The 21,360-nt window shown below is 40.0% G+C and overlaps 1 protein-coding gene across 11 annotated transcripts in view; it reads right to left on the minus strand.

Moving 5' to 3' along the window:
- The window catches only part of ESR1 (estrogen receptor 1), a 346,504-nt gene that overhangs the window by 19,676 nt on the left and 305,468 nt on the right, over positions 1-21,360 (minus strand). For all 11 annotated transcript variants that reach the window (XM_070489139.1, XM_070489511.1, XM_070489581.1 and 8 more), the window contains one exon: positions 11,815-11,948. In XM_070489139.1, the coding sequence (XP_070345240.1) occupies positions 11,815-11,948 (134 nt within the window). The remainder of the gene's footprint in view (positions 1-11,814; positions 11,949-21,360) is intronic.

The following is a 21,360-nucleotide window of genomic DNA, read 5'->3' on the forward strand; positions in this document are numbered from 1 at the left end:
TAATCATGTGTCAACGTCGGTTCATCAGCTGTAATAAATGTACCACTCTGCTGTGGGATTTTGATAGTGGGAGAGGTTGTGCATGTTTGGGGAGGATGGAGTACATGAGAAATCTCTGTACCTTTCACTCCATTTTGCTGTGAACTTAAAGCTGCTCTAAAAAATAAAGTCTATAAATAAATAAATAAAAATAAATAAAATTAAAATTTTTTAATGTAAAAAAGAAAAAAAAAAACCCTGCTGATCCACTCCAATTATTTTAATCATTAATCATTGGGAAACAGAGGCTCAGAGAAGTCAAGGAAGCATGCCTATTGGATGCTAGAGCTGGGAGGGTTTTCAGACAGGGCGGCTGGGCTGGACTTGCCCGAGGTCACCCTGTCAGTAAATAAGTGGCAGAGCTGGAACTAGAACTCAAAGATCCCTCATTCCCGCCCCAGGGCTCAAAAGCTACACAAAGAGTTTCCTAACTTCAAGGTTTGTGAGAAACTAGAGGTGACTGCCAATGGTCTCGCCTCCAGAGAGATTTGAGAAAACTAAGAATTTTCCTGGAATGATTTAGGAGACATCCGGCTTTTCAAAGGTGCAGGGTGGTGTGGAGAAAGGATGGAGTCCTGATGTGCACGGCCATCTTCCAAGAGTCTCTTTAATTAAGAACTTTCACCAAAGTGTTAACAATGATTATTTTTGTGTGATGAATTTATGATTACTTAGGAAATTATTTTTCTTGGTGGTTTTTCGATATTTTCCAAATTCTCTGCCTGGGGCATGAATGACTTTTGTAATATGGTAAAGGCGAATGCTATTAAAAATACAAAATCAAAGTCCCTTTCATTCTTATTATTTCACAAGCTTTGTCAATGCCTGGACCAATGAATGGGACACGTAGCTGAGAATGGATATTCCAAGGAATAAAGAGCTTGCTGTAGGAAAATTACTTATTACTATTTTCATAATATTTCTATCATCCCTTAGGCTGGTCACATTTCTGAAACTCTTCAAGGCTTGTCAGTTCGGCAGTAAAAGGAGCTAACAAATATGTCACTAAAACTTCCGAGCATCATTTTCTTAGCCAGAAATAACTCTGACATGCCATCAATAACTTGAGCTACATATCTCAGTACAAAAAAAGATCAGCTTCAAAGATTGGCAATACAGCATCCCCAGAGGACTTGCAGGTTGGAGTACAAAGAAAGCACAGCATTAAGGTGCTATGTCTGACTTTCGCTGAATGTGAAGGTAATGTTGTCTCACTCAAAGAGTAACATTTGTTATACCAAGAGAAAGAGTGGATGCTTCACCTGTCAGGATGAAAATGAATTTTACTTTTGGGGCTTAATTCATCACTGTTGTTGAAGCCAATTTTAAAGAATAAACAAACTTCTCCTGCCAGTTCCCCCCTGACATTCATGCTTTGCCGTCCTCAGAGCTGACTCCTCTTCTGAGCTGGACCACGGAGCCCAGCATCTGTCTGCTTCCAGGTGCAAGAATCTGCAGATCCGACTTCTCCAGCATCATGTCAATCATACAAAGTCCCAGAACCTAGAGTGAACGAAACCACTGGAGGAGTCGGTTGTCCTTCCCTAGATGAGTTTTTAAAGGGAGGTGCACTTCCACTCATTCAACCTCTTGTCTTTCTTTTTGTAAGTATTCCTTAAAAAATCAGTGGCAAAGGGCCACAGGCAGAAAGTAAGACATAAAAAGCCAACCGTTTGTGCACCCTGACTGCTTGGAATAAGAGCAGTTCACCAGCAGAGTGTCTGTGCAAGCCGTAAATCTTAAAATTAACATAACAAGTACCTATATAGATAATACAATAAAACCAAGTTCTCTGAGATGATAATTTGCTTCAAAAGGGGTGAGCTTGGGATGTTTATAATATGATGTTCACAATAGGACCCGTGTAGAACTTCCTGACTGGGGGTCTTTCACGGCAGAGGGCAGGAGGTGGGTGGGAGGAAGCTGTCTGCTCCCACCTGTGTCTGCCACATTGCATGATAAGGTTACATTCCCACAAAAGTGCAATTTGATAAAACTTTCTGGAGGCAACATGTATCAAGAGTCTTAAAGATGTTTATATCATTTTACCCAGCAACGTATCCACTTCTATAAACATATCCAAAGTCACAATCACAAGCCGGTAAAAGATCTATTAAAAGAATGCAAAACAAGCATGATTTATAATACCACAAAGGAGAAATCACTTCAGTGTTTAACAATATCAGATTTCTTGAATAAATGATATTATATCCTCATGAATGATTATGCAGCCATTTAAAATCTTATTTTTAAAGAAAGTACATGTGTAAAATCCTAATTAAAATTCATAAATACGAATATGAAGACAAATATATACACACACAGTATGGAAAGAAAAGAAAATAGCACCTAGCACGAATTGAGTGTTAGTCTAAGTAGGCATTGTTCTGAGAGCTGACTTGTATTAACAGGTAGGCGCTATTATGATTGGTGGTCTAGGTGCTAAGATTTGGTGCTCTCACCGCCATGGCAGCTGGGGTTCAGTTCCCAGTCAGAGAACCACACTACCCTCTGTTAGTTGTCATACTGTGGCAGCTGCGTGTTGCTGTGATGCTGAAAGCTATGCCACTGGGATTTCAAATACCAGCAGTGTCACCTGCTGGACATGGCGGTGGACAGATTTCAGCAGAGCTTCCAGACTAAGACAGACTTAGAAGAAGGACCTGGTCACCCACTTTCGAAAAAACTGGCCATGAAAACCCTGTGAATAGCAGCGGATCGTTGTCTGATAGAGCGCTGGAAGGTGAGAGGATGACACAAAAGGACCATGCAGGGATCTGCTCTGCTGCCCACAGGGGCGCTAGGAGTCAGAATCCACTTCACAGGACTAACAACAAACTCTTAGGATCTCCATTTCATGGACCTGGACACAGAAACACAAAGCATTTAAGCAACTCATCCAAAGCCACACTACTAGGAAGTAGAAAGGGGATTTGAACGTGGAACTGGAGTCCTTTGCTCTTTGCCCTTACCCTATGTTGCAATAAGATACATCAAAACACCCACATGGTTGGTTAACTTTGGCTTATTGTTTATTTCCTTCATAATATATTTTGTACTCTTAAACTATCTAAATTGAAGATATCATTTTCTGTAATCATAACTTTATTTTTAAAAAGAATAATTCTCTTTTCATGTCTGTCTGTATCTTCAGATCATCCTTGAGATAGGAACTGCCTTACTAATGACGACTGCTACCATCACTCTTGGTGTGACCACTGGGTCACCTTGATGGAGCAGTCCCCAGGTGCCAGGGAGAAGCCCAGGTGCCTTACTTCACGGAAACCACAATGGAGGACCTACTACTCTCTCCCATTTGACAGATGAGGCAACTGAGGGCAACTTTGCATTTCTAGTGCTGAAAACAATGCCTGGAAAGTAACAAGTCCTCAATAACAGGTAGTGAAGCTAACAAATAGTAGCTTATCAACCCTCGGATGTGACCCAGTTCAGTGGGGTATTGCTGTCTTTCTTAGATGCCAGAAGAACAACAAAACCTAAAAAGTAGATGCAAATCAAAAACTCAGAGAAAACAGAGCTGAGACAACCTCAATACAACCTCAATCTACCTCAATGTACCCAAGTAGCCATATGCCTTCTGGGGAAAGTGCTGAAGGAGGCTGAAGCTGACGCAAGCTCCATGGCACCGTCTGTGGGAGGAGCAGGAGAACTCAGAGCAGGGAGTTTGCTTTTCCATCTTTCTTTCAACCAAGAGAAGCAATTGGATGTAGCCATGGGGCCATGAGTGAAAGGCTGGGCCCAGAGGAAGGTCTTGCAACTAAGGGCAGGAGTGTTTGGTTTGGAGTGAAAACCCATCAGGACAGTTTGACATTCCAATGAAATGTTTCAGGAAGCATACATATTCTATTATGCTTCTCCTTGTTCAACGAGTAGCATGTGGAGAAAGAAAAATCCATTACAAACCAATATTTTATTTTATTTCTGAGCTCAAGAAATTAGTGGGGTTTTGTTGTTCTCCCATGTTTTTCTTGAGTTCAAGAGTCAACACACTTTTAGATTATAGTTCCATATGTCTGGCATAGGGGCAGAGGGAGAGCACCTAAGATCCTTCCAAATATGGGGCCTGAGTGTTGTCCTAGTCCTTTGATGAGAACAAGGAGATCCTGACACCAAAATCTTGGGACGATATTAGATTGCTTACAATTTTCCCTTGGGTGAAAAAAAAAAAGACTGTAATAGTAATGATGATATTGGTTATATTTTTAAGCTATCTTGCCAAATCATAACAAAACTATAGAGTTGACAGGAATGTTTCGAATTATCATTTCCATTTAATAGTTGAGGAAACCAGTGAAGAGAGGTCCAGTGGCTTGATGACACCCTCACTGTTAGTTTAATGGTGGAGCCAGAACTTCCCCCCTATCCTTCTTCTGACTCCTGCTCATCCTCAAGACTCCGCTGAAGTATCAGCCCCCATATAAGGACCTATTGTCATGTCTCTGCAACACTCAGTGCTTACCTTCATCACAGCTCTTATCTCAGGATATTGAAATAATTAGTTGTCTGTTCCCCCACCCAACCCCATGTGTGCAAGAAACAGATCTTCTTGATTTTTTTGCTTCCAGTGCCTGGCACAGTTCTGAGCACAAGAAGATGCTCCCTCACAGTCTGCAGAATGGTGAGTTTTAGAACATACTAGAGAACTATTGTAACTGAGCTGAAATTTCATCATCCACACCAGTAGTTTTCAAACTAGGTTCCACATACTCCTGGGAATTAAAGATACATTCTCAAAGGTCCTTAAATTGTCTTTTAGAATTTTAAAATTTTGTCCTCTTATCTTAATGCTACTTTTGAAAATATCAATATGAGGTGAATATTAGAATGTTCTGCAACGGTTAGATCAATGGTTCTCAGTCCTGGTGAGATTTGAATCTTGGTGGGGAGTTTTAAATAAATACTGGTATTCAGGCCCTGCTCTGACCCAATTACACTGGGATCTCTGGGGGTGAGTCCCCACATAGGGGTTTTTTTCAAAAACCCCCCACATGACTGAAATGTGTGGACTATTGAGACGTACCCATCTAGATAATCTGGATCTAGACTGTTTCCTGAGTAACACATTTTCACCATGCTTATGATTACCTTAGAATCTAACAGTCATGTGTTAAGGATCTCAGATAAATACAGAACAGAAGCAAATGAAATACAAGTGATGTGTTCTTGCCAAAGCCAGATGACGTCACAGCACGCAGCATCAGCAAAGGTGTTGGGGTCGTTCTGAACACAGGCAAGTGGTGGCAGACCTGAGTCATCGCCAGAATGCTTGGTAGACCAGCACACCAGAGGTCTGCCTCAGGCATGTTGCAAACAGCAACTCAATTTCTGCAAAAACATTATTATCAGTTTGCCTTTTAGTTTTACTTAATTTGTGAAGCTGTTTTGGTTTTGTACTTATATAAGAGGTGTAAACATAGGGGCTGGCCCCATGGCCGAGTGGTTAAGTTCCCGGGCTCTGCTGCAGGTGGCCCAGTGTTTCGTTGGTTCGAATCCTGGGCGCGGACATGGCGCTGCTCATCAAACCACGCTGAGGCAGCGTCCCACATGCCACAACTAGAAGGACACACAACGAAGAATATACAACTATGTACCAGAGGGCTTTGGGGACAAAAAGGAAAAAATAAAATCTTTAAAAAAATAAAAAATAAAAAAATAAAAAAAAAAGAGGTGTAAACATAGGGACTTGGTTGTCTGTTTAAATAATAAATATGGTTATTCGTATTTAAGCAACATTACAATACAAAGAATGTTTTAAGTCAGCTCTGGGGGAGTCTGTGTCATTTTTGCCTTTTTAAATGGATCCATACATTATTCAAACTTAAGAATACCTGTTTACGTGATTTATGGACCCTAGAGAAGGTGGCTCAGAATGGTCGTTCAATCAAGGACCTAGGAGATGGCTCCGCCTTTTGTTGATGCTCTTGAGGACTCAAAACGATAAGCAGCTGCTCCCTTCCTTGAATGGAAAACTCCTCCTAATATCAGGAATGTTGAAAAATTTCTAGTCTCTTAATGGCTGCTGCCTTTTGCCCCAAGATGCAGGACCCAATCCGCTCTGTCTGGGGCCTGAGACTATTCCATTCACAAGAGGGACACTTTTAGCATCAGAATATAATTTTTCTTTGAGGAAGATTATCCCTGAGCTAACATGCACTACCAATCCTCCTCTTTTTGCTGAGGAAGATTGGCCCTGAGCTAACATCCGTGCCCATCTTCCTCTACTTTATATGTGGGCCACCTGCCACAGCATGGCTTGCCAAGCGGTGCATAGGTCCTCACCTGGGATCCAAACTGGCAAAACCCAGGCTGCCGAAGTGGAATGTGCAAACTTAACTGCTGCACCACTGGGTTGGCCCTCAGAATGTTATTTTTTGACCCCAAATGGCAGGGGCAAAGTCCCACTGCAGAATTTGCAGGCAGGAATTTATTTATTATCTGCTAAGAAGAACACAGTCATTTCTTTCAAAGGGACAATTTCTTTTATAGGGACAAAATTTCTTCCAGGGTTTTAGTATTTGGAGAGTACGGATAAAGCAAACTAACATTTGTATGCGTCTCTTATGTGCCAGGTACTAGGTGGCCATTCTTTGAACAGTCACAGCAGTTCTGAGTGAGGTGTCATTATGTCCATTTGACACCTGAGGCTCAGGGAAGCAGCTTATCAAAGGGTATCACCCTTCAAGTAAGTGTCAAAGTTGCTTCTCTTGAATTGTAGGCCTCTCTGATGACAAAGTCCATACCACACCAAGTTTTCAAGAAATTAACAGAGGCCATGAGGCTTGTTTCAGGCTACACGAGAAGTTGGTAGCAGAGAAAGTCTCCAAGAGTTGAATCGACTGCCTGCAGAGTCCAGTCAGCCACAGAGAAGACGACAATGACCTACTCAATAACTAGGAAGTGCCATTTATCTCAAACTAGTGACAATAAGTAGACTCCCTGGAGAGGAAGCTTGGCATCACAAAGAACTCAAGAGATAACATAATCAAATTTTCTCCATTGTGAGAACAATGGGCATACCTGACAATGTGCCTATTTGTGATTTTCAAGGCCTGTTCCTGTCAGAAACCTTCAACTGTTGAGAATTAATGATCTTCAATGTTTACAGTCAATATGTTTTTAAAATGTTCATTCATCTAAATATAGGGACTCTGAATCATTGTCTTATTTCTAAACTTAAAAATATAAATGCTCTAAACAATGGTCTAATAATTAACGGAGAGAGTGCAAAGAATACAGCTCTGGAGAGAGGAAATATTCTTTGTGATGAAAGCTCGTTATAATTAATCAGGAAATAAATGCTTCTCTGACCAGAGTGAACACATAAACAGCAAACAGATGTCATCAGCTTCAGCATCATATGTTTCATCAAGCATCGAGATGACAATATATGCTATATTAACAAAGCAGAACTAGATGACAGACAAGAGCTGGTACCATTTTTATGTTTATGTTTAACATATATGCACCTGTCCAACATTCCATATCATATCCCTTTTTCTCTATATGAACACCAGGGTACACACTTTAGAGATGTTGCTGTAATTCTTTCTGGTATTCTATTTCTCTTTAACTTCTCACCCTATGGTTTTCGGCTCTTTATTACTCCACCAATTGAAAGAGAAAAGTTGTCTGAAGATCAATTGGAATGAATCAACAGTGCAAAATTTCTATAACATAAGACATTTCAGGAGTAACAAATGGGCCTGATGAGGGTAGCATGGGGATCCAGCAGACACCGAAAAGACTTCTGGGTAATGGGACTTGGTTTGTGGGTCAGGAAAGGAAAGAGGATCTATGTTAAACAGAGGACAGAGGAGCTGGAGTCAGGGGTCTCAAAGGCTCTCTGGGAGCCAGTTGGACAAAGTTACCAGTGAGTGAAGTGTACGAGGCTCTTTGGAATTACTGGGGAATACAAAGAATTGTGGTCAGAAAGGGATTCAGAAAAAAGGTAGAAATAATTATTCAATGGAATATGAAGGTTAACTCAAAGATTTATTAGAGTTTCTAGGTTTATACATGTAGGAACAGCATGGGACAGATGAGGATTTTCCATGTCCTCCTGGTCATGTCCAGCCAATAAGCATCTATTAAATGACTGAATGATGTAATACCTGTTTTCAGTTCACAGGTTAAAGACGGTGAGGAATACAAAAAAAAGCATTAATAGTTTATGGAGAAATTAAGATCCACATGCATAAAGAACTAACCAGGTTAAACAAAAAAAACTGAAAAAAAAAAAACCCTCCAAAACTGTATCACTCATTTTTTCATATTTGGCATAAAGTCCATAGTAGGAATTCAGTAAATGTTGAATTATTGAATAAATGGATGAAATTATTGAATAAATGAATGAAATCAGCTAATCAATTGACCAAATGCTAGATTGCGTGGTACTGGTTCTAAGAATTAAAATAGTCTAGAGAAGTAAAGCTCATTATGGACTTGGGTAGTCACAAGATTTCCTGAATGAGGTGAGATCTGAGCTGGGCCTGGAAGAATTAGAAATACTGGAATAACGAAGGAGAACTGAGGTCACATTGGGTACAAGGAATACTGTGAACAGCCCCAAAACCTCCTTTCTGGTCCCTTCTGTGGCTCCAGCCCCCCTCGCTCTCTCCTACTGCTGCTCCCTCACAGATGTTTTGCCCTGAGCTCATGTGCTCTATTCTCATTTGCCCTAATCTTGAGCTCCGTCCAGCTAGTTCTCAGAATGCCTTGAAGCTGGCATTGATTTTGCCAAGATATCTCTGGATTAACCAGGAACGCCTCTGTCCTTTGGTGGGGAGTGGAATGACAAACAGTGTAGGTCCCATGGATGATTCTAGGCTTTTGCAAGCAAAGTAATAAATTATTCTAAATGAGGCAGAAATCATAACAAATATCTCCCACTCCCAAACAGTTGTGCAAAGGGCTTCCCATGGAAATTTTGGCATTTGAGAGACTCTCTCAAGACTTCCAGAAAGACATTCCTAGAAGGTCCTCACAAAATGTTTCAACTCCCATTTTGCCTCTGCCCTAAAGTCAACACCAGTGTAAACACACCCTTCTCAGACTTTGGTGACAGAGGCTCAACACAAAACCCAAGGTTTCTCCATACACTGAGGTCTCCACACACCCAGGGACCAGAAAAGCATCTGCTAGCTCAGTTCTCCTGAATCATTCCCAGCTTGGCTTCTGTCAGACATTCATGGAAATAGAGTCACCCTCTAATTTGTCTCATGACAGGTGAAGAGCTGTTCCAGATGAGAGCCATGAATTAGTTGGGTTTTTAGAAAAAATCAATACTTCCAGTTGTGGGGAAAAAAATTGTTGAGCAAGGTAATCCTCATATGACTGATAGTCTTTTACTCTGGAAAAGGCTCCCAGAACCATACCATTGTGTTTCAGAGTCTTGTCCTCTTGGATTCTGTTTTTCAGGAGCAATATGACACACTGGGAGCTGTGCTCAGCAGCAGATCTGCTTTTCCAAAACATAGCTCGCTTTTGAAGTGAGAAGAGTGATTTCACTGTTTACAGGTGGAGGGACAGCTTCTGTTCGGTTACTGCTTGCAAGCTGGCAGCATCGTCCTTGATAGAAAAGACGAGTTGCCGTGCCGATCCCATGAAAAAGACAGCTGTAGACTATCAGTGTACAGTGCCTTGTATTTCCAAAATAGCGTTCCAACTCTTCAAGAGCAAGAAAGACCTCAGAAGATCTTAAGAAAGAGGTGAAACATGGAGAGAGGAGGAGGGTTTAACCAAAGTGAGGAGGAAGCAGATGGAGGTCCAAACTCTGCAGTGGGAAATAGTGTGGAGACTCTGGTGCCAGTCTTTCATAAAAGACTTTCTTGTGAGGCCTGGAAGTTTTTTCCTCTGGGACTTAAAAAACCTAGGTCTATAAATACAGCATTTTGATGGCAAAAGTCTTGCCTTTTTTGTATATAATTTTTTTTTAAAAAAACACCCTGTCATAGGAACAGAACAATAATGCAGGAAAAGGCTATATGGATCTGAAGGAAATCCTTTTGGTTACCAAGATCAGAGCATCTACTGTGTTGATTATACAACTCTGGCTAATTTCACTTCCTGCCTGGGGGATTATTTCCTGGTAAAAGTGGGAGAAAAGTTCCAGCACTTGATAGGCTTGCTTTCCCTGAAGTTAACAGATCGCCCACATGAAACTCATTAGCATGTGCCAGCCTTCCACAGAAGAAGGAGCAGGTTCAGGACCTGGCACTGTGCAGCCGAGTGGCACTGCTCCCAGAACACTCAGCCAATAAAGAGCCATTGTGGGATCTGGACCCTTCAGTGTACAGGACAAATGACTAAAATGAAAAGCACAATGCATATGAGTGAAACCAGAAACTTGAATGGAGTGGTAATCATTTCCTTAGTGTCCGTCACATTATTTTTCATGGAACTTCATTCTGTAATTCAGTCCTTGCCTAGTGTAATAGTACAGATTTCCATTTATCAGTTGATAAGTGAGAATGATTACTATGAAAACCATTAAACAATGTAGGTTACTAGCATCGGTGGGGAAGAAAAGTGGAAAATTTTTAGGGGAGGTGGGAAGGGATTGGCATGCTTCAGGAAGAAACAAAACATTGGAAAAGAGGAGGAAGTGCTGATGCTCTATGTGTGTGATCAGTACAGACCATAGTTTGGCTATTGGGAAATTTGAAACTGTATCTAATGGTGTAAGAAACCAAATCTAAATCAGTCCTAGGGCATTAGAATAGCTATGACTTCTATGTGAGAAGGAGGTCCAAGACAAGAAGTAGGGCCAAGGATGGGGGTAAAGTCCAGGTTAGGGGTCTACTGTGCAGCTGACACCCAATTGTTGAGCATCAGAGCCCACAGACTGGGGATCTAGTGCTTGGATCCAAACACTGAGGGGGCAGGGAGGAGTCAGGGTACTAATTCAGGCTGAGCCATAGTTTCCATCCGGGTGACCTGGAGTGACTCTTTCTACAACAGCCAACCTCACTACAAAAAAAACGCAAAACAGATGCCGCTCTCAGCTAAGCTTTCTCAAATGAATAAATAGGAGGGAAGAGTTGAATTAGACACTGTAGACCAAATGAAATCCACCCTTTCAGCTGGACCAATTTACTGCATTCCATGTTCTTCAGTTTTAGGACCAGGTTTTTCTATCTCTGAGCCAATTACATTTTTCAGCTAATCGGTTTTAACCAGAAACATGGTCTGTCTCAAATAAGCCTCTTTGCTTATGATCTGGAGCTTGGAATTGGTCACAATTTCTTAACAGGGTCATGTGGTCTACTTACTTTCTGACATATATAAGTATCAACAGACATATGTCTACATACATGTACCACTTTAATAAAAACATGGCCAGTATCTGCAAAAGGATGTAAATATTTCAACCAAAAAACCATTTGATTCAATGCCCAATTTAATCCCCAAAGCTGAATTTGGGGCATATGTTTGAGAGGGACAGGAAAAAGTTAAAATATTCTATGCATATCCAAACATATATATGTGAAATATATGAAAATTTGAAACGTGAACACTAAACACATTGTCCAGTAACTTGCTTTGTTTTGTTTTTAATTTCATCCATCATATTTAATCAGCATGGTTCCACCTCCATAAGTGATCTACAATGATGATGGGTTATTTAAATGTGTCTGTTGCTTCTATCAATTTATGATCATGCCTTTGTAGTAGGTAGCTTGTCTCTGGTTGAAAATCAAAATAAGTATTTCTTCCAGTAACCCAGCATTAAATTCTCCCATGTTATCAACTCACCAGAATTAAGCAAAATGATGGATTTGAGGCACACAAACTCTTCTCCCTGGAGATTCATTATACGGAGCCGAGATGACGTAGCCAACAACATGTCAAAGATCTCCACCAGGCCCTCTACACATTTCCCCTGGTTCCTATAAAAACACAGGAAAAAAAGAAAAAAATATTTAAAGGACAGAAAAGCTTCCAGAAGACACGATAAGGGTCACATTCATAAAAATCTACTGGCTCAAATCTGTCACGAAAAACTGCAGCCCATTCTCTTCATGAAGCATGACCCTTCATTTGAATTCTAGAAGGCAAAACAAAAAAAGATTTTCCATCAACAAAACATTTTCATTTGAAATTCTTAAAAGAGATGTGTTGTTCAATCCCCAAACCTGCCATGTTGAAAATAGAGTTTTTCAATATACGGATGATCAAAAATTATTAAGATTCAGGTAAATGGTTTTTCTAATAAATATTTACAGATTTGCTACTATATTCTAGACATTGTTGTAGTTATGGAAATAAAAACAAGCCTCTACTCTCAGTATGCTTGTGGCCTTGAAATAATATAACCTGTTCTAATAGACTTGTACGAAGTGCTTTGGAAGGACAAAAGAAACTATGATAACCATGGACTATGGCTGGGTTGGAACTATTGATGTTGCTGAGGATGACAGGTAAGGATTTGTCTAGGAGGTGGCATTTGAGTTGGCATTTTAAGAAAATGTAGGATTTCATGAGCAGAGGTGTAGAACATCATTGGAAGAGGGTCATAAATGTAGAAAGGAGGAACAGCATGAAAAAGAACATAGAACAGTGTGCTGGAGGTAAGAAGGAGACAGGATATTAATCTAGGAAAGAAGGAAATGGTCAGGTGATGAAGGATGTCCTGCATCATTATAAAAAGTTTAGGCTTTCGCCCTGCACAACAGAGTTTTGCCATCAAGGATTTAACATTAATAGTTGTAACTATTAAATAAGCAAATCTGAAGGTTTATAACACTTACTATATAAAAAAGAAAGTATTGTATCTTTTCCATAGGGTTGCTGCAGAAATTAAATAAAACAACACCTGTGAAAAGAATTCATTGATCTTTTTGTTCACAAGCTGAATTCTGTACATGATATGTTTGAGTGGGACAGGAGGATGTTAAAACATTCTATGAATGAGCAGACATATATTTGTGAAATACATAAAAATTTAAAACATGAACACTAAACACCTTGTCCAGTACCTTGCTTTATTTTGTTTTTAATTAATATATTTTGGAGTTCCTCATCAACAGTTTTTAACAGCTGTATAGGTTTTCACTAAACACAATGCTATAATTTCTTTAACCACTTCTTAGTTTGTTGACATTTAGTTTGATTTCAAGTATTTTGATGTTACAAACATTTCGTGCAATGACTTATTTTTATGTCTTTGGACACATGTACAGATAGCTATAGAAGAAATCCCCAGAAATAAAATTGCTAGATCAGAGGACTTAAGTGTTTTTAATTTTGATAAATAGATCAAATATTGTACCACTAGGTTCTTGGTAGGAGAATAAATTGGTACAAGCTCTTTCTCTGAGTTGCCTGCTCTTGTCCTTTGTGCAAATTCTTTTCATGGGTTATTGGTCATTTTCACATTGATTCTTAAGAGTTCTTTATATGTTACAGTAATTAGCCTTTTGCCCTATGTGCTTTTAATTCTTTTCTCCTTATTTGTCATGTTTTTATTTTGATTTTGTTTCTGCTATTTTCTTCTTCAAAACATTTAACTGTAACATAATCAAATTTATCAAACTTTTCATTTATGGTTTTAGAGTAGTATGTCTTGCTTGAAAAATTCATTCTCCCTTCCAATAACCTATAAAAAACAATCTTAAGTTGCTTTCTTTTTTTAATTCCATGTTTTTCCATTTTAGTTACATGCTTTTAGATTTAAATCTTTGATCTTCCTGGATTTATTTATTTTGATGACAATTTTAATGAGATATAATAATATATCATATCATTCACCCATTTAAAGTGTACAATTCAATGGATTTTAGCATATTCACAGAGTTGTGTAACCAATATTTGGGATTTACTTTGGTGTAAGATATGATCAGGAATTCAGCTTAATGTTTTTTTCAGGCAGCTAGTTAGTTTTCTTAACACCATTTATGGTATAAACCATCTTTTTCATGCTGACTTGAAATATGCTAAGCACTTTTTCTTCTATTGTGGTAACATTGGTTTATAACATCATATAAATTTCAGGTGTACATCATTATGTTTCGATTTCTATATAGACCACATCAGGTTCACCACCCAAATAATATAATATAATATAATCCATCACCATGCACATGAGCCTAATCACCCCTTCTGCCCTCCTCCCGGCTCCCTTCCCCTCTGGTAACCAATAATCTAATCTCTGTCTCTATGTGATTGTTTGTTGTTGTTTTTATCTTATACTTATGAATGAGATCATACAGTATTTGACTTTCTCCCTCTGACTTATTTTGCTTATGCTAAGTACTTTTGATAAATTCATTTACTTACAACTGCCCTCCAGGGTTAATATTATTTTTCCCATTTTCCAAAGGAGGGAATTAGGACTCAAACCTGTTAAGTCAAATTACTCTACCTACCAATCAGAAGAAAGAATTCCAACAATAAGATTTTCTTTGCCTTCCTTTCAAGCTCTACATTTATTCATTCAAACAGATATATTGAGGGCCCATTATATACTAAGCTTTGTGTTAGACATTAAGGTACAGAGAAGAAAGTCATGGGCCTCGTTAATAAAAAGATCCAGAACAGGGGCAAGACAGACAAGGAGAAAGATGGATTCAATGCAATGGGATACATTCCCCAGAAAAGGTATAGAAAGAAAATCTCTTACATCTAATGTCAGTTTCCCCAAATTTCACGCGAGTCAGTATTGAAGCATAAGGTAAATGAGTTTTTACATAAAGTGCTTAGAATGGCATACAACACACAGTAGAGTCTATATTTAAGTATTAGCTAAAGATATATTGATAGATCCATAGATGTCAAGGAAGAGATTGGCCTTTTTACCCAGGGTATCCAGAAAGCAATTGCCAGGGTGCATTTTGCTTTGATTGTGGCAATCTGGGTGCATGGAAGCTCTATATAAGCAGAGCGGAATCTTTGAAAGCTCTATCGCTCAACAGGGGGATGGCACAGTCATCACACTAAAGAGTGAGCTGGCCTTGAGCAGGGAGGGCACACTTAGAAATGAGTTTTTCTTGTCCCATGGTTAAATTTTTTTAAAGGAGCACATTTTCTTTCTAGTGAAAAGAATAAACAAGGATAGGGGAAAATGTTTGGAGGATGAAATTTTAAAAATAACAACTCATAGCCAAAATAGAGAAATGTTCCTTTCTCAGTATAAAGTCTCTGTTTACTTAACAGACTGCACACCGGCAGGGGAGGAAATCTCAGTGTGGGAGGGAGCCTGAGTTCACCTGCTGTGAGCAAAAGTTCAGTGCAGAAACTGAGAAAGTGGAGTCTTCACAAATCTCCTTTCTTCTCCTCCCTTTTCAACAGTCTCCCACATTTCCCCAAGAGGAGCTTGTTCTTTACTCTTCCAGCAAGAGTGGATTCTTCTGAGCCTCCTCTCACTGGCTATCTTGTTATTTCTAATCAGCAGTTATTATCCGTTGACAGCACAATGCTTGCTCTTAAGCACACATTGGGAGCCAGAGACGGAGCCCTCAGCCATGGCACACACCCACAACTCCCAGTTCAGTTCTCGTTGTGTGTGCGTGTGTGTGTGTGTGTGTGTGTGTGTGTTTTCCTTTAAAGGATGTGGAGGGAGCATAGACGAAGTATAAATCATTGAGACGTTATGATAGGAGGACCCTGGAGCCTGCCATCTATGCACACAGAAGTGCTTCGTGTTTGCTGGTGGACGTGTCAACTTTGAGGGCTCCTGGGGGAACATTCATTGCGGTGAAGCTGCGATTTTCTAAGCAGTGCTGTAAGGCTCTAGAAGAACTTTAGGCTGATGTCCATAAGAATGAACTCACTATTCTTACAATGGGAAAAACTCACTTGGTCTAAACACGCCAGCTCATCCACTCTTTGTATAATAAATAAAAATTATGTACTTTGATGGCTCTGATGATATTTTCAGTAAATCACTAGAATGGTGCCTGCATGGAAACGACTGACTGATGATGTGGTAGCTGAGGGTCGCTCACTAATGTTACCACAAGGTGAAAAGAGCTAGTGATTTGTCATCCAAAGATCAGGTACAAATCTATGTGGACATTGAAGGTTAACAGCTACCTGCCTGACATAAGGGAACTCTTTACTGTCCACTGAGGTCAGGACACATTGGGGCCAAGGCTTCATTTTCAAAGTCCTGCTGAAATAGTCTATGCTAACTTCAAGGAGCCAATCAGACTAGAGTGTTTAACTCACTTTCAGAAGGAACAGATGAAGCAACAGTATCAGAAGTGGGGTGATGTCTAAGAATCTGGAGGTAACATTACTATAATAAGACAAAATTAAGCTAAATCCATGAGGTGCTCCTGAGGCTGAGAAATAGGTGGGGTATGGAAGAACAAGATTTATTTTTAAAGGGAGCACAGCTTCAGTCACAGATCAGGAGGAGTTTATGCAGACCAGCCCGTGCCCCCCCACTGTGAGACGTGACAGCCTCCAGTAACAAACTCCTCCACCGATTACATCAGTCTGGTGTCCAGGGCACCTCAGAATCCCCTTGTGGGGAAACCTTATGTGCTCCTTACTCTCTTCAAATGCAGTCCATTTGCACGTAAGTAACGGGGGAAGGAATAGGACTTTGCTCATGGCACATCCAGGAAGTTTCTCCTCTACGGAAACGAAAGCCCGCTGTTCGGGAGCCCCAAAGTACCTATTCCTCCATACGGAAAATAAAAAGCCTTAATGAGGTTGTCCACATGAAACTAGCCCTTTTATGCCTTCAAAAATAATCTTACAAAATATAGTCCCCCACAGCTTCTCCTTGTATCAAAAAACATTGAGAGACGGAAACTGAGAAAACCTAGGAGATCGACATAAGACATTTAATTTAGCTGTCCTGAAAAAAGTACGATATAGATAGAAAAAAGGTTACAAATAAGATGCTGTTTAAAATCAGTAGTGGCAGGTTTAGTTGTTTTCAAAGAGCTTCTGTATCTTTGATGCTATAAAATCTCATCACACGCTCTGAAATGCTGTGACTCCATAATATTTGGAAGATGAAGAGGGTTACATATACAACTCTGTAATGTGTGGAACAAAATACTGAAGACGGCAAACTGTAAGTCACATATCTTGAAAGATGCCCAATTTGAACGGCTGTACCTCAAAGATGATTACTTTAGATGAAGGTGGTTAAGATTTTGAAGTCCGACTGCCTGGGTTCAAATCTTGATGCCACTATTTACCACTTGTGACCTTGAACTGTTTACTTAAACTCTGTGCTCCTGAATGAGTACATACACAGAATCACCCACTTTGGACTGTAAGTTGAATAAGAAAGAATTAAGCCATTGAGACACTGTAGTTCTTTGCCATAGTAAGCCTACAAGGATCAAGAAAGAAACTGGAACTGGAAGCGGGGTACTGCCATGAAAAATGTTTACTCCCTTAAGGCCAAGTTGCAAGAAACATCTATAGCAAGCTAGAGAGCCCTGTTACAACATTGCAAAATATCTGGTAAAACTGTGGTCCGAAATAACTTGCAAGGCAGTTCGCACACCTGGGGAAGTGGGTAGAGAGAGTCAGAGTGATGGTATGTGGCAGACATTATGGCTGCCTTTAGTGAGGCAGAAAGAGGTGAGCTTAGGAAAGAATTGAGTGGTTAACAAGCACAAATTGAAAAGAATGGGGAAATATCAAAGATAGTTGGTCTTACCAGTTTGGAAAAGCAACTGCTCTGGCAATGAAATATTAAGAGATGAAATCGAAAAGCATCCTGAGTATGAAATGTTCTGTAAGACTTCTCAGTTTACAAAGTAACTCAGTCTTGTGGTAAAGGGTGACACCAACAGAGTGTTGCCTCCCCACCCAAGTTCATTGTTTCACAAAGCTTCAAGGTAGTCACTAATAAATCCTGAGGGAGACACCAAAGGACAAAGAAGCAAATAAGAACATCAGATTTGAGAATTGGGTCTAAGAAAGAACTCTGGGTGTGGTTACAAGCAGATGGAACTGACAAGAGCAAATAGAACAGAAACCTACTATTTTGGGGGGATAACTGTACTGCCAAAGAAAGCACAAGCTTGAACTAAAAACAAAAAGCCTTTGATTGCTCAAGCCTCCAACCCTAAAATTTCAGCTGCTCAAAAAATGAAAGTTTATTTCTTACTCCAGTCACTGTCCAATGTAGGCATCTTCCTTGGTAGGTGATCTTCTCATTTAGAGACCCAGGATCCTTCTAACCTCTGGTTCTGCCCTCTCCTAGGTCCTTGAAGTGTGCTTCATTCAGACAGGAATGGGAAAAGGACTGGGGCAGGCACAGAATGTGCCCCAGCAGGAAGTGCTATGAACACTATAGAGCTCATCAAAAGGAAAAGCTTCTCTACACTCACTTCAGATGTGGCCCAAGAGAATAACAGAAAGAAAGAACCTCCTGGAAGGTGAAGCCAGGGTTCATGGAGAACAATGGAAAGTTCCTTTTTCCAAGAGAGCAGATTTAGAGACTAATCAAAAAACTTTCAGATGCCTCAGAGTAGAAGCCTCCTCATTCTTCCCAGTAGGATTTCATACTGCTATGAAAGAGCAATGCTGACTACCCTCTCTTCTCTTTTTTCTCAATGGGAGTTTTTATTACAGTTATGTTGCCCTTACTCCACCATGGGGTTTTGTGTATTTGTTGGTTGAGGCTGCCAAACCAGGAGGAGCCACATCCATGCTTGATGAAAGGACTGCACACCACTGAGAAATCTTTGAGCTGGATGGACTTGGAGCTGGGCACAGTGGCTGGATGCAACTTTGGATTGTCTCTCTTGGGGAGGAATAGTATGCATTCTATATGGAAAGAATAGATATTTTGGAACTAGAAGTTGAGAGTGTGATAAAGACTGCTGTATTCATCAAAACACATTTCCTTTTCCTCCTGGGTTTCCTCCTAAGCAACATTTCCCAGCCTCCCTTGCAGTTAAGAGTGGACACGTGACTGAGTTCTGGCTACTGGAAAGTGAGTGGAAGTGATTTACATCACTTCTATGATGAAGTAGTTAAGAAACAGGTATGGTTTCCCCAGCCATTTTTTCCATCTACTGCCTTAATGAAGCACTTCCAGAACATAGTAGAGGGCAGAACCTGAGGTTAGAAGGAACCTGGGTCCCTGAATGTGAAGGTCACCTACCAAGGAAGATGCCTGGACATCTGGACAGTGACCTGAGTAAGAAATAAACTTTCATTGTATTGAGCACCTGAAATTCTAGGAATATCTGCGACAGCCATTAGCCTGTGCCCCGTGATGCTGACGAGACGCACGGGTCTGATTCCTCCCCAGCCCCAACTCACTTCAGACATATTGACACACAAATACACTTAAGATGCCAAGATAGACTCATCTTCTGTAGACATGGCTACTGACTGATCAAAGGGATATAAGAAATGCATTTCTATGGCACCTCACTTTATAGATTCCAATCGCTTCCAACTGGCATTATTAGGAAAGAGGTCAACGAGTATGTGGCACTTGATGTAGATTTCCAAGGAGAGACTGAGTAAGAAGAAGGGAATTCCAGGAATATTAACGGGCATCAGTAAAAGTCAAGAGGTAGGAGAAGATAAGGCATATTCAGGCAGTGGTGAGTAATCATAAGATTACTGATATGATCAGTGAGGCATATTTTGGGAATCCTCTGTGAAGGAAGAATCCATAGACTTTGGTGAATGATCCACAGTGTTGGGAAAAGAAAGGAGGAACTTAAAGACACCTCTGAAATTGTATGCCAAGATGACCGGAAAGATGATGAAAAAAGCAGGAAAGTTAACTGAAATAAAGAAATTCAGAGGGTCTGTCATATGCCACTAGAAAAAAAATTTCCTTGAAAATCACTGAATTTAAATTTTCACAGAACTATCTAAGATGACATGCAGAAAACTGAAAATGGAGGTGTAGAACTTGAGGGAGAGGCCAGGATTAAATATATGAGTTTGGACTAGATTTTTCCTCTTATTATAGGGGGCATCTCTTCAAATCAGTGCATCAAAATATACCTCACCTTTTAAATTAATGTCCAATATTTTAATGTATTCGTATTTACTGAAGCACTCTTCTATTGATGGGCATTTATATTGTTTCCATTTTTGGCTACAATAAACAATGTGCAATTATCATTCTTACACACATATTTTCTACACTTGCAAAAGTGTACAAAAAAGTTCTTAAACCTATAATAGCAGAGTCAAGGAGTATGAATGTTTAAAATTATAGTAAATATTTCCAAAATGCCTTCCAAAAAGGGTGTACCAATACACTGTCCTCAACAGAGCATGAAAATGTCTGGAAACAGAGATTTGGGGGATAAAACTGGGAGAGGGAGTGAGATCATCAGAGAAAGCAGAGAAAGAGAAAAGAGGAGAAGAGAGAGAGAAGGAGTGGAGAGAAAGACAGAGAGAGAGAGAAGAAACAGGCAGAGGGAGGAAATTGATGAGCAATGACATCTCTAGCATGGGAGCCAACATGGAAGCAATCAAAAAGAGGAGTGGGAAAAGAAGTGACAGAATAGGAGGGACCAAGATGTTGAAGGTTAGAAGATCAAAATAAAAAGGTGTGGGACAGGATAGACTAAAGGGAGACACTGGGAGAGGGAGGGACAGACAGAGACATGGAAAATAGTTGAGTGCAGACTCAACATTATCATAGGAGAAGGAAGGCTTTATTCTAACTCAAGAATAAGAGAAGTAGTAGTGTGAAAACTGAGAAATTCTGAGAAGTTAATGTTAGAAATAGAATCATCTCAAATCGTTTAGTAAATGGGAAGTGATTTTGTTTGCAGAAAATATGGGAAGGTAGATTGAGGCTGGAGACTCCAGGACGTGGGAGGAAACTGTAAACATTGTTGGGGCCTAGGACCTGAATAAGGCTCAAGATGTCCTTGAATTTCTGGCCCTTGCCCAATCTTCTCAAGCTCATTTCTTACTGTCCACCTTGTAATTTATGCTGCACAGTGCTTCTGAACAAATGCAGATTATCCACAGCACTTACTCATGATGTCTGTTTGGATTATCACCTCCATCCCCCCGATCCTGCTCTTGGATATCTTTTTCTCATCTTTCAAGGCTCAGATAAGTTTCTCCTCTTCCAGGAAGACTTCCCCAACTGCCCACCATTCTCTACTCTTTTCTCCCTTGGGTTATAAACTTTTCTCCTCTTCTCTGAGACTATCCTTTATATCAGTGGTCAGCAAATTTTTTCTCTATCAGACCAGAGGGTAAATATTTTAGGCTTTGTGAGACATACGGTGTGTGTTGCATCTACTCAAGTCTGACATTTCGTGTTGAAAGTAGCCATAGAAAATATGTAACCAATGAGCATAACTGTGTTCTAATAAAACTTTACTTACAAAAATA

Source organism: Equus asinus, chromosome 1, assembly GCF_041296235.1.
Source record: "Equus asinus isolate D_3611 breed Donkey chromosome 1, EquAss-T2T_v2, whole genome shotgun sequence".
Taxonomy (NCBI): Eukaryota; Metazoa; Chordata; class Mammalia; order Perissodactyla; family Equidae; genus Equus; species Equus asinus.